Source organism: Alosa pseudoharengus, unplaced genomic scaffold, assembly GCF_046254945.1.
Source record: "Alosa pseudoharengus isolate Yale_2024_CS ecotype anadromous, Long Island Sound unplaced genomic scaffold, YU_APseudo_1.1 YU_APseudo_1.1_scf_5, whole genome shotgun sequence".
NCBI lineage: Eukaryota > Metazoa > Chordata > Actinopteri > Clupeiformes > Clupeidae > Alosa > Alosa pseudoharengus.
Genome location: NW_027468837.1, coordinates 20,782,432 through 20,795,427, shown reverse-complemented (window position 1 = coordinate 20,795,427; position 12,996 = coordinate 20,782,432). Strand labels below are relative to the sequence as shown.

Sequence of the window (12,996 nt, the reverse complement as noted above, 5' to 3'; positions counted from 1 at the left end):
AAGCCTACATAATAGAGATTTTCTATACATGCCTGATTGCCTGCCAAGTGTAACCCTGCCAGCATTTGAGAGCTGTGGCCACGCCCTGAGCGAGATATGTTTGAATATGCTTTCCTGAGGACCAGTGGAATTCAAAAGCCCTTCGAAGAATCTCGCACCTCAAGATATCATGGGTCAGGTGACAACATGACACCTAACAATCTGAGGTGAATTTTAAGAGGGAAGAGGGTTGAATGGAAAATGAGCGTTCAGACAGCACTTCACTGCACAACCTGGTCCGTGTTTCGTCACATCAGAGTAATCTTCAGGAGTGGGCAGAGAAATGCGAAATAGGCTAAAGTGAGCTGAAGGACGTTTTTGTCGATAAGCAATAACCACGCTGCATTAGCAAAACGTTTAGTGATGATAATCCCTCCAAATCACCCATTTAGATCAAATCATTCAGCACGACATACTCTGTAATGCAGAGCTGTATACGAGTTGAGTGAGTTATGAGTTTGGCCCATCCCCAGCCATCAAGTGAACTGGGATGGATTGAGGTCTGAGTCCGTGTTTTGGATGGGGATTACTTTTGACTCCATATTTTACGAAAACAGTGCAATTACAGCTGTGAAACTATGCCATGACATCTCTGTAGGGTTGGATCCAAGAGGCCACAGGAGACCCGCAGGGCAGCGAGAACACAAGAACATGTAGACATGACAACCCGCCCTCTCAGGATCACCAAAACAGTATTAAAAAATCATCCAGCGATCCCTTTAATTATTAAAGTCTCGTTTACTGCAAACATTTGGCCACTTGCTACATGTACTCCCAGCAAACATAAACAACTGCACACATACCCCAGGATATATGAGGCCTGTTAGAAACATGGAATATACCAAAGTGAAACAGAAGACCCAGTCACAGAGAGGAAGTTCAATCAAGATGTACAGTACTGTGCAAAAGTGTTAGGCACCCATTTGATTTGTTGTTTTAGAAATGTTATGATGACCGTATATGTTTATTTCTCATTCAACCAGAAGATAGAGGGAATATAAAAAACATTAAGTTAAAAGACGGTCAAGTCAGCAGCTGATCTCGAGACCCCCATCATAGCTGTATCTACCAGCAGCTTCTGGCAGGCCAGGCATGCCCATCAGTGGCCTGGGTAGGGAACGACAGCTCCATCAAGAGCTTCTCCATTGGGTGATTGGTCATTATAACACTGCTAAAACAACAAATCTAATGGTAGTTTGAGACTGAAATTTGTCTGGTATCACAATAAAAACAACATTTTATGTGTATTTAAATGGTCTACTGTGTACATATTTCCTGTGTTCTCTGGTCATATTCTAATTAAGAAAGTGAGAAATAAACAATATGGTCCTTATAGCATTGCTGAAACAAAACATGTAAGTTACAGATGTCCACAGGAGAGGCGCAATTCACAAGAAGATGCAAAGGCACTCCACCGTATGCATTTCTTACTTGATGCAGAATGATTGTCATGGCAAAGCAATGATAACCATATGTTAGCAAGGCAATTCTTACCTAAACCAGTTGCTGAGTTAGAAGACACCAAGACTACCGTGATCAACGATCTACATGGCACTGACTAAATAAGAAGGAATATTAAATTAGTAGTGAAATTAACCCAGGCACTTTCCCATTTCCCCATCTGGGATTATACAGTATACATAGAATCATACAGAGGAGAGGAGGAGAGCTACTTCGATGTAGCTATTTTAAGTGGCTGATTTATGAGAAACATAGAACATTAAACATTATATTGGGATATTATATATAATTCTGCTTTGCACTATCTCTCAGACCCTTGATCATTTCGCCGCCACAAAAACAAACATCGGTTATTAGAGTGTCATTAAAACATCGGTACAAGACTTCCGACGGAGCAGGGACTCCTTCAAAGGCACATTTCTCCAGGTGCTTAAAAGCAACAGCAGGGGGGTTGTGGCAGACACAACGGGGGGAAAAGATTGAAGGAGGAAAAACAGAGATGATGACAGGAATTGACTTTTTGTCATTCCCTCGTGTTCTCTCTGTCCTCATCTTTATCACAGCCCCCATTATCGCTTTTCCCCTCTCTGACTCCGATTTCATTTTTTACTTGTGTGTGTGTGTGTGTGTGTGTGTGTGTGTGTGTGTGTGTGGTCATTCAGGAATGTGTATTTTTCAACCTAATAGAGGTTCGTGTCATTACCCTCAATAAGGGTCACAGCTCAGGAAGCCCTTGCAGGGAGGGTAGAGAGAGCGATATGGAGTCCTACAGTCACACCTCATGGGTCATCTCCAGCTGATGGAGCCTCTCATCTAGTGTAGTGGCTGGTGCGCCACAACACAAAGCACCCCTCCACCCGTCACTCCATCTCCCTATCCTCCCTTTCTCACTCCCTCTATCCCTCGCTCCCTGTACACTGTCCTTTGCTTGTGCTGCTATGCTGTACTGCCGCTATGTGGCTGACGTGTGATGTATTTGTGTGTGTGTGTGTGTGTGTGTGTGTCCAGTCCACATTGCTGAGAGATGCACTCAGAGAGGCATGAATGTCAGCAGGGGGACGTCCACACGATAATCTATTCCACTCTAGGAGTGTCCGGCTGCTACGCTGCGTCTCTGTGTCCTCCCTGATGTCCTATTGTCCTGCTCAGCTTCTGGTCCTCCTTTCGTATGGAAGACCAGACTCTCTTTAAATTGCCTATTGTTAAATGATAGCAAGACATCTATTCAGAATAGTTTAAGGAAACGTTAGGGAGGAGCCTCACCAATCAGCAGTCGCTCAGAGATGGCTCGACAGTGCTCAGCAGTGAGGAGGTAGTGAGGAGTGTGTGTGTCAGTGTGTGTGTGTGTGTGTGTGTGTGTGAGTGTGTGTGTGCGTGTGCGTGTGTGAGTGTGTGTGTGTGTGTGTGTGTGTGTGTGTGCGTGTGCGAGTGTGTGTGTGTGTGTGTGTGTGTGTGTGTGTGTGTGTGTGTGTGTGCGTGTGCGAGTGTGTGTGTGTGTGTGTGTGTGTGCGTGTGTGTGTGAGTGTGTCTTCTGTCAGACTTCTGGATCATCCTGTTGCAGTGCGCTCATTAAGCCGAGCCTCCCTGCCGCTCATGCAGATCGTGCTGGAGGAAGCAGCGGTGGGAGGCCACCGTGGCCGGCACTGAAGCACCTGCTCCCATTAAGAGGGCTGCTGGTGAGTCTGGATGGGCTCTGCTCGCTCCCTCCCCTCTCCTCACACAGCTGAAGATGGAGCTCCTTCTCTTTTTGGCTCTGTGTGTGTCTCTCTCTCTCTCTCTCTCTCTCTCTCTCTCTCTCTCTCTCTCTCTCTCTCTCTCTCTCTCTCTCTCTCTCTCTCTCTCTCTCTCTCTCTCTCTCTCTGTTCTCGTTTCCCTTTCCGACATCCTACTTTACTCCTCTCCCACTCTCATTCCCTGTCTCGTGCGTTTCTCAGCTGGCTAACACGCAGGCCACCTGCCGAGCATAACACCTTGTCCGCTGCTCAGAAGTTCACCTTAGTGAGACAGACCAAAGGGACAGAGTGTATCTGGGTTCCACTGCACAGAATAAAAGAGTCCCAGGACTTGGGGGAGAAAGGCAGCTCTTTCTGATGCCACTTGAATGAGTGGGGATGAAACCCCACCAACTCCCTCCATGAGGCCTGACTCCAGCTTTTTAACTCAAGGGTAACAACGAGTTTAATCAGAAAAAAAAAGAGGTGGTGCTTGAGGGGGCCGGAGGGGGATTATTCTTTATTCTCCCCGCTTGTGTGTCGCATCCTTCAAAGATGGAGGACTTAAGGGGAGATGGCAATCAGTGGCGACGTCCTGGAATGGAGGTGGTCTCACTGGGGCATGTCGGACGGCTATGGCAGCTGGCTTGGGCTTAAGGACAGCTTAGAGTCCCTGTGCCTGAAGGACATTATTTTATGGAGGCTCACCTTGAGTCTCCGCTCAATGCATCAACGCCACCGCTATCTCACGGCGAGAGCATCTGTGGCTTCTTGAGCATGACGTGACAAGTTGCCTATAGCTATGGTATAAGGTTAATAAATACATCCTGGCCCGTTTTTTGGTGTAACACTCACAGACGTCAGGCTGCTTTCTGCTGCTCTTCATTCCTTTTTCAGGGAAGTGCAATCAAGGAAAGCAGGGCAGATGGATGTTTACAAACACTACGTTTGATTTCGCTCTGACCTTAAAGTGACTGCAAGTCATAGAGAACACAGTTGTCAGAGCTGCATTGATTTGACAAACTGGGAAACATGGAGGTTTGTAACTAAACCGATGTGACAGCCCACATCAACAAGACTCTGCAGGGAGTGCAGTCCTGTGTTAATGGGCATAGAAACGCTGGGGTTGTTTGGGGGTGGACTTCGTCTCATTCCTCCTCTGCTCTTGGCCTTGTGGCCTCCCCCTTTTACCTCATTTTTTCCATCCCACCAGTTTATCTCAGTTTCCAGGAAAAGGTCTTGGGTAATGTACTTGCTCGACTGCTGTATGCAAAGCTCAAGAGGAGAAAGGTAATAGTGGAAAAAGGAATTACGTGGTGAGTAGCTTAGCATCCTGTCAGGGGCTGTTAAAGGCATATGAGTCTGTGCAGGTACCTGCTCCAAAACAGAGACAACAATGCAGCACCTTCTTCCTTCCTCGTTCTGGCCGAGGCTGCCTAGGTGTCAGAGTAAATGGTCCAAATAAGATATTTACAGCAGCCACATGAACAAAAAGATTTGGAGATGCATGCAAAACATATTTTTTAAGAGAGAAATGCACCTTGGAGTGTCAAGACGGGCGCTTGGTAAAATATCTACTTTTTTTTTTTGGACTGCACCTATACCCACAGTGTGAGGGAAATGGAAGCTCCAGAGCTGACTAGCCCTCTGAAACGTAAGAGAACACCTGTGTGCTACTTACTGGCACCCTGGTGTATTGTAAAGTGTCACAAGCCGAACCTCTAGATTAATGACAAAGGCATTCTTTCTTTCAGAATGCTTAAAAACTCACTCTGCTGGGACCAAGAGTCAATGATGACGCCCGGCTCTGAAGGGCACTCTGAAAGTCACAGCGCATACTTTTTGTATACAAAAAATCTGATGTAACAAAAAAACAACAAAATAAACATATATAATGCAGACTCAAATGTGTAGTTGTGTGTAACGATTGAGGAGAAGATGGCTTTAAATCACTGGGGTTTGCTTCAAATGCCCTCACACTGACTCCCGTGCCAAGCTTCCCCCCTTATTTTCCTTTCCTTTTCTTTGTGCTTTCCTTCTGAGTTCAGATGCTTTTTTGTTGTGGTTGCATTGCGGAGACAAACATCCACTATTATCGTGGAAGAAAGCTGAACTTCCTTATTTACTTCGGAAAAGTTTGCCTGGCTCTTTTTGGAAGCTGAGACGGAGAGAGAAAGAGTGCTTTGAAGGAAACCACACTGGGACATCCTGGGTTTTGGTATTCTAATATCAAGAACACACTCTAACCATTCAGTGAGAGACGACTATGCTTGACATGTCCTACCTGCAGCTATGATACAAAAAGCCTCAATCTGGAAAAAGTGTTTGCGCAGTGCAAAATCAAAAGGGCTCGCTTGTGTGAGTAAACTTCTACACAAGGGGGAAACACATCATTGAAGCACACAAGTTGTGGTATGACTGGAGTTCTGGAGAGGCAAGAAAATAAGATGTTGGACTGCAATGTGTCTGTTTAGTGCTGGCCTAGCTGTTTTATGAGAACGAACCAGGACACAAGTTTGTGTGTTTTGTGCATTAAATATGTTGCCATAAACTTTTTGAAGTTTATATAAACCAATAAAAACATGACACATACTGTCATCTGTGTGGCATATATCTCAGGCCTTCAAAACTGTATGGATGTCCCTTTGTCAGTGACAGGATACAAAATGCAATGAACGAAAAAATCTCATGAATTTCCAATGTGAAATCAATCAACGCTCAAATTACTGCTTTGTCCCAAGTCCTATCAGGCAAAAAATAATGCCGTTTTCTTTTCTCCCAAGTGGTTGTATGGTTCATCATGGTAAAAAAATATCAGGAAGTTCAAGAAAATGGCAAGAGGTAATAGCACGTCTCACAGACCAGAATAAGTAAGCAGAAATTGTTTTCATTTTCCCCAGCTTCTGTGTGTAAACCTTATCAACAGTGTCAGTCTCAAACTATGGGCTAGTTTGCACTAAAATTAATCCAGAGTGTTTGTTTACCACTACATATTCTAAAGCATTCAGGGGCGAGCCGCGAGCTCCAAACAATTTATAAACATTTATAAAAGTTATTTTCGACTTTCAAATGCCGCAATACCCGAGACAGAAGGTTAATAAAAGATAGCACAATAGCTGTAAGATAGTTGTATACTGTTCTACAGCTGTAACATAACAGTAAAACACTGAAAAAGACAGTAGAATTATACTGGCATTTCTGTTCATGCCAGAATAACTTTTGCTACCATATGCCACCAATTTGTAATGGAGTGCAAGTGAATAACATCCCCAATGAGTTCCCAGGCTATTTTAATTGAGCATGAGAAAAGTGTGTATGTGTGTTTGAGAGAGTGCTTGAATGTTTGTGTGTGTGTGTGTGTGTGTGTGTGTGTGTGTGTGTGTGTGTGTGTGTGTGTGTGTGTGTGTGTGTGTGTTTGTGTGTTTGTGTCAGCAGGGACAGTGGTGGGGGTGGGAGGGTTACCAGCTTGAAATGAAGTGGTTCCTTTAAACTGTCTCTTTGGCCTCACTCCCTTTTGATAACCTGGTGAAAGTGATTTGTTTCCAGCTGATCTCATTAAGAGCTTGGCTTGAGTCAGACGCCGTCTCGGCAGTGGCCTCCCAGGACTGGCCAACGCTGCCAGTCAAAACAAAGCTCCAAAGCTGGCAAACAGGGCGGCCTGGATCGCTCGGCTCTCACAGCTTAACTTTATCATGCAGGTTCATAAAGGTCTGTGGTCTCAATTCTCCACAAATGAAAATGCCAAGTGAATTGAACGTATCACACAATAGAACACATAGCCCAATACATTTCTTTAAATCTAATGAGGAATATTACATGAAAAATTGAATCTGTCTTGAATTGACATGGCAGTAGACTGTCTGCATGTAATGCACAGAGGGGGAGGTGAACTCAGCTGGAGGCTATGTTTGACTAGCCCGGTGTTGAAATGTGATATGTGCAAAGTAATGATCATTCTCAGCCCCTTGTATTCTATGTGCCTTGGTTCTTGAGAGAACTCTTGGGAAAAACCCATCAATTTGGTGCCCTTCTTCCTCGGAGGCTGAGGGAGTCACGACAGTTGACTCCCCCGTCTAGCAGGCTGCATTCTGAAGAGGGCTGTGAAGAGTTCTGGCATGGTCTCTTACCTCATTGGTGTTCCAACGGTGTCGCTCCTTGGGCAGGGAGGAGCATTTGGGCAGACATTCGAGCAGTTTCTTGGGCAGGTATATTTTCAAATGTCCATGTTCACCTAGAAGAAGATGAACGGGGCCAAAATGTCAGTGACAAAATAGAGAAGATGACACAGGCTATAAGCTACAATCTTTGTAAAATAACATATCCGAGTCCCCACAACATAATACTACCAATCATTATTTTAAATATAAAACCCAATAAACAGTAGCACAGAAATACATGTAGTCATTATATTAAAACTGTGACAGTAGTCCTCAAGCAATGGAAATGTGCATATGACCTGATGTATCCTCTTTCAATTAACCTGCATTTATACAACATCTTCCATATTACCACAGTATCTGTCTTCAGATGTAAGCAACATTTTCATTAGCCATTGGGAAGGTACATGATATTTACATTACCCCATTGCAATACCACTGTGACAAGCTATAAAGTTATTAACTTACACCGCTCATAGGCCACTTCTAAAAATAGCTACTCTAAACATCCTTCCTAAACATCCATTTGTCATTTTAAGGTGGATAATGTATGCTTTTATTAACATAACAGACAGAATTGTTTAGTTGTACTACCCAAACCACATACCTCTATAAGGGTTATTGGATTTTTTTGTATTGCATGGGATGGAGTGAGTTGGTATAATGACAGACTAAAGTATTCTGCCTTTTCAGGCACCCCAGATCGTTCATAACACAGTTACAATTTGGTTTCCCTTGAAGACTGCACAGTAATGCTTTATTTTGGCTTCTCCCTTATCAGCCAAGGATGCGTGCACACACACACCACACACACACACACACACATACACACACACACACACACACACACACACACACACACACACACACACACAAGAAACCAAATTGGGCATTGGAGCAAAAGCATTTCAAGGTTATTGATAACCGTTAGCATCAAGTGCTCTTGTTTGGTACAGAACTCAGTGTTTGGCCCACAGGGAGAAGCTACCTCCACATTGCATGCAGAAGTTCCTCATGAATAAAGCAGAGGGAGTGGGAGAGTGGGAGAGCAGGAGCGCGTAGGGGGATGGGGAGAGGGATGAGAGAGAGAGAGAGAGAGACAGAGAGGGAGGGAGGGAGGGAGAGAGAGAGAGAAAGAAGGAGAGAGAAAGGGGGAGAGAGGGAGGGAGGGCTGAGCGACATGTCTCCTCTAGTAAGGCACAGAACCACATGGGGGAGACAGCATGGACAAGAAGATTGGGCAGGCGAAGAGAGGGAAAAGTATGTCTTGCGTGAGACAGCACAGTTCTGTTGAGACGCCCCAGCCAAACCAAGGCCCAGTTCCACACAAACAGAGATGTTTAGAACTATGTGAGGGGCAGTCCTGTCATAGATGTGACTATAGGAACCGTTTCCCTTCCATCGTTTGGGTACACGTCAATACGGCTGGCTGCACTTCACCTGTGCATGAACTTCCAGCCACGTGAATTATTCACCTGCTGACGACTGACGTCAAAGACAAAGGCGCACACAAGCAGCGAAGGAGGCCCATGCTGGAAGCTCCAGCCGCCACGTCGGCTACCTTTCAAAATGCACATCACACAAAAGCCAGCCTCACTCCATCTCCAGTGTCTCTCTGCTCGTCTCTACCACTATTCGCCATCACCTGCTTTTGTTTATGTACAGCCTCCTACCCACTATCCCACCCATCTACAGGACAGCAGATTTATAGACAACAGTGAACCTCTCATGAACCTACAATGCATGGCTTCATGAGAAATATTACCATGTGACTACTCCAGTCATATAATTATGCTATCTGCGTGTCAATCTGGCGTTACTCAATACAGAGGGTAGCAGGTATGATTATGAGACCACAAATATTCTTACATAATGAAGATGTCTTTCATCAGGACAGATTGGCCCTTTTGTAACATCTTTCTTTTAGGGGCATGTTATCTCATCCCTCATTTGAAGTGCAAAAGCTTTCAATTCTATAAACACGAAATGCAACAAGGCTGATAAAAGAACCAAACAACCAACAATTCATTTACAGCGTACTTAAGACTGATCCATATATCTGTCTCCTCTCCCCTGCTGCTTTGTCTCTCTTACAGCAAACAAACTGCACACACACACACACACACACACACACACACACACACACACAGACACACACACACATACACATACACACACACACACTGTACACACACACACACACACATCCTCTCTCTCTCTCTCTCTCTCACTCTCTCTCACACACAGAGTCTCATTTTCGTTTCGTACGCAGCGGCTGGCAGAATGATCCCTGGGCCTGCCATTTGCTCTCATTGTTCTGTCCAAAGAGTGAGGGGCTTTTAAACTCTGCTGACACTCACGACTATGGCACCAGGGAGGAACTTTAATCACAGCAGCCGCTGCCATCTGCCATCTCTGATCATGTACCTGTCTGTCTCCAGACTGTTCCAGCACTCATTGTTGAAACTGTGGATATAATGTGTAGAGCATCTGCTCAAAGCTCCACGCTTAGATATGGTATGAAAATAGCTATTCCAAAATGGTAAAAAACAAACAAAAAAAGCCAGGCTTGTTAAAAAGTAGAAACAAATGTTGGCAGCTTGACTGAAATGTAAAATGCTAAATGTTAGAGTGCAAAAAGGCAGGTTTGTACATTAACTTGAAAAAAAGGGTGGAGAACCAGAGTATTATAATACAAGCCTTATGGAGTGAGCTGTGCATTCAGGTTATGCTGCATAGGCAAATTCTTTTGTGGCCCCTGTCAACCCTCTATGAGCACAAGCAAGAAGCAATGTCCCATTTTCACCTCCCTAAATATTCGTCAACCGATGAACAAACCACCAACACATACGTTCCTGTGCGGGCCAATCAGAGCTTAGGTCCTTTCTCACACCTCCAATCACTGCAGAGGTCTCCGCCCAGTTCCCATGTCCTGAATTCTACCAATGTTCCCCCCCCTATGTCCAGCACCCTGAGATCTGACAGGGATTTCCATTACATCTTTGCTTTTGAAGGGCAGACGAGAAACACACATCAAACCTGTTCTTCAAAGTTCAAGCCCAGATCACAAGACCCCTCCCAGCTCGACTTTTGGATGTGGAGACACCTCGCTCTTCATCCACCAACCTCAGCACTTTTTTTTTTTTACCTTCTAAATCTGAACAGTCTATCTCATAAATGTCTCCTATGGGCATGAATGTATTAAGGCAATGAGATGCCTGAAATGAAAAGGATCGGTTTGGCAAGCTCTGATCATTAATGGGAGCTGAAAGACTTGAGAGAGGTGTCCAAGAAGTGGACGGGCCCAACACAAACTTTGAGATGTTAAGAGAGCTTCAGAAAGTGGTGGTGTTTAACCACTACTTTTCCACTGGCACCTAACCGGTACGCATGATTAAAGCAGTGCTGTATAAGCTCAAATATCTCTCTAAGGCATGTAGATACTAAACCATTTGGACTTGAAAAAGAGATATAAAAACTTTTTGAGGCATCACACATCAGTGAAATAAAAATGTGGAGCCTGCGGTGGATGCCTGTCCCTGTTTGTATCAGGGAGTGAGACGACAGTCAAGTCTGACACCGTGTACTCAAACCAGACACTGGCTCCGCATCTGACCTGGCGTTCATCTACTCCTGAGTTAGACGCTATCCTTTTTGAGTGCATAGAGTTCCCTCATGATCTCCCTAGCTCTGAGATAGAAGTAAGTGAAGTGAGTGCTGAACATCTATCGGCCTCACCTTACAGACAAAACATGTTTTTGAACAGGCCTCATGAAAGAGGACATCACAAAAAAGAAATACAAAAAAAGAACTGCTCTGAATGCAAACGATCATAGCAGAGTGAAAAAGCACTCTGACAAAGAACCATTGGTTACCAAGTCTCTCTGGCTTTTGAAAGAAAACAATGATAAGCATTGGAAGTAATTAGGGATGTAACGATTACCGGTATAATGGTAAACCGCGATAAAATGTTGACGATAATAACTACCGTTCTCATTTCAAACATCATGATTATCACTGTTGATTACCGCAGTGTGGAAACCGTGTGTTTAATCCTTCCCAGCTTCATCCGAGCCTGCTTTTGACATACAGTAGGCCTGGTACAATGGAACAAAACTGGTACCCTACTGATTCTGTTGTCTAATTGATGGTTTTAACTACGATTCGGATTAGGCTACACCTGATTTTAAAAGGCGGAACTTTTTCACTGCAAAATGTGCACTGTATCATGTAGCCACTCTGCATCTTTTTATGTTCGCGTCCACATTAAATCCATTCCACTCACGTTATCAGGAGAATACAGTAGCCTAAAGTTTTATTTTGAATGCTTACTTTGGTCTCACTCATTGCATCCAAATAACAGAAATAGCAAACTCCAAGTTATGGTAGGGTAAGTTAAGCTATAAGCACATAGCCAATTAAACATGAAGAAAAGTGAACGGGATACTTTTTAAAACTATTTCAGCTTGTGTAGGCCTATCAGTGCTTTTTGAACATATTGAACACACTTTTAGAAATACACACCGTTTTTCACACCGTTACATCCCTAGAAGTAATGTTAAGTATTTCAGAAGTCTGAAGTAAACATCAACCTTATTGCTGGGTAATCTCTCTCTTTCTCTTCTTACTGGAACAAAGAAACATATGCACATAAGCCCTGTGCTGGCCCAACTCCATTGGTTACCTGTCAATTACAGAATTCATTTTAAAGTTTTACTTTTTGTTTTCAAAGCCCTAAATGGAATGGCACCACAGTATATCTGTCACCTTTTAAGTCCCTACTGTCCTTCTAGGCCACTGAGGTCTTCCTCACAACTTCTTCTATCAGTCCCAAAGGCAACCCTTAAAACTAAAGATGATAGAGCTTTTTCTGTTGCTGCCCCTAGACTCTGGAATAATCACCCTATAGAAATTAAGTCCTGTCCCACCATCAGTAGTTTTAAATCAAATTTAAAGACCCATCTATTTTCTTTGGCCTATAATGTCCATTAATTGTTTTTTTTATTTTTATTTGTTTTATTTAATCTTATTTCTATTTCTTTTCTGCATTATATTAACTGGCATCTAACTTTACTGTACATCTTTCTCTAGGCCTACAGTAGTAGTAGTTTCAGTAACCATATGTTTATTTTTATCTACAATCATAATCTGTTTATTATTATTATTATTATTATTATTATTATTATTATTATTATTCTTTTGTATTTTCATTTATTTATTTTTATTTTTTGTCATTTATGTCATTATTTTTGTTTTTATTACTGTTTATTTTATTTCTGAGCACCTTGGGTCAATAACATTGGTATATAAATAAATATGACTTGACTTGACTTGACTACTCTCTGTTCCTTTATCCTCTATAAATGGTAAGAATCTAAAGAGTTTAATAGTAGAGACAGAAACTTGATTTATTTTTTTCTCTGTTTGCTTTTTTTTGTCTCAAGACATTTGCCATAACTTTTCTTGTGCTCTCTCATTCTATCATGGCCTCTGTTGGTTTAGTGTTTATATTAATAAGAGCAGACAGATTTTTAAATGTCAAAACAGCAAAAAACAGACGAGGGAAAAATATGATCTCACAGTTCTAATCTGCTGAGCAAAGTTGCCCTCCACCAGAGGCAAACAAC

General features: G+C 43.2%; 1 protein-coding gene across 1 annotated transcript in view; it reads right to left on the bottom strand.

Moving 5' to 3' along the window:
• Positions 1-12,996, bottom strand: part of camta1b (calmodulin binding transcription activator 1b) — a 230,175-nt gene that overhangs the window by 206,057 nt on the left and 11,122 nt on the right. The window contains exon 3 of the mRNA XM_076269177.1: positions 7,340-7,443. Coding sequence (XP_076125292.1) covers positions 7,340-7,443 — 104 coding nt within the window. The remainder of the gene's footprint in view (positions 1-7,339; positions 7,444-12,996) is intronic.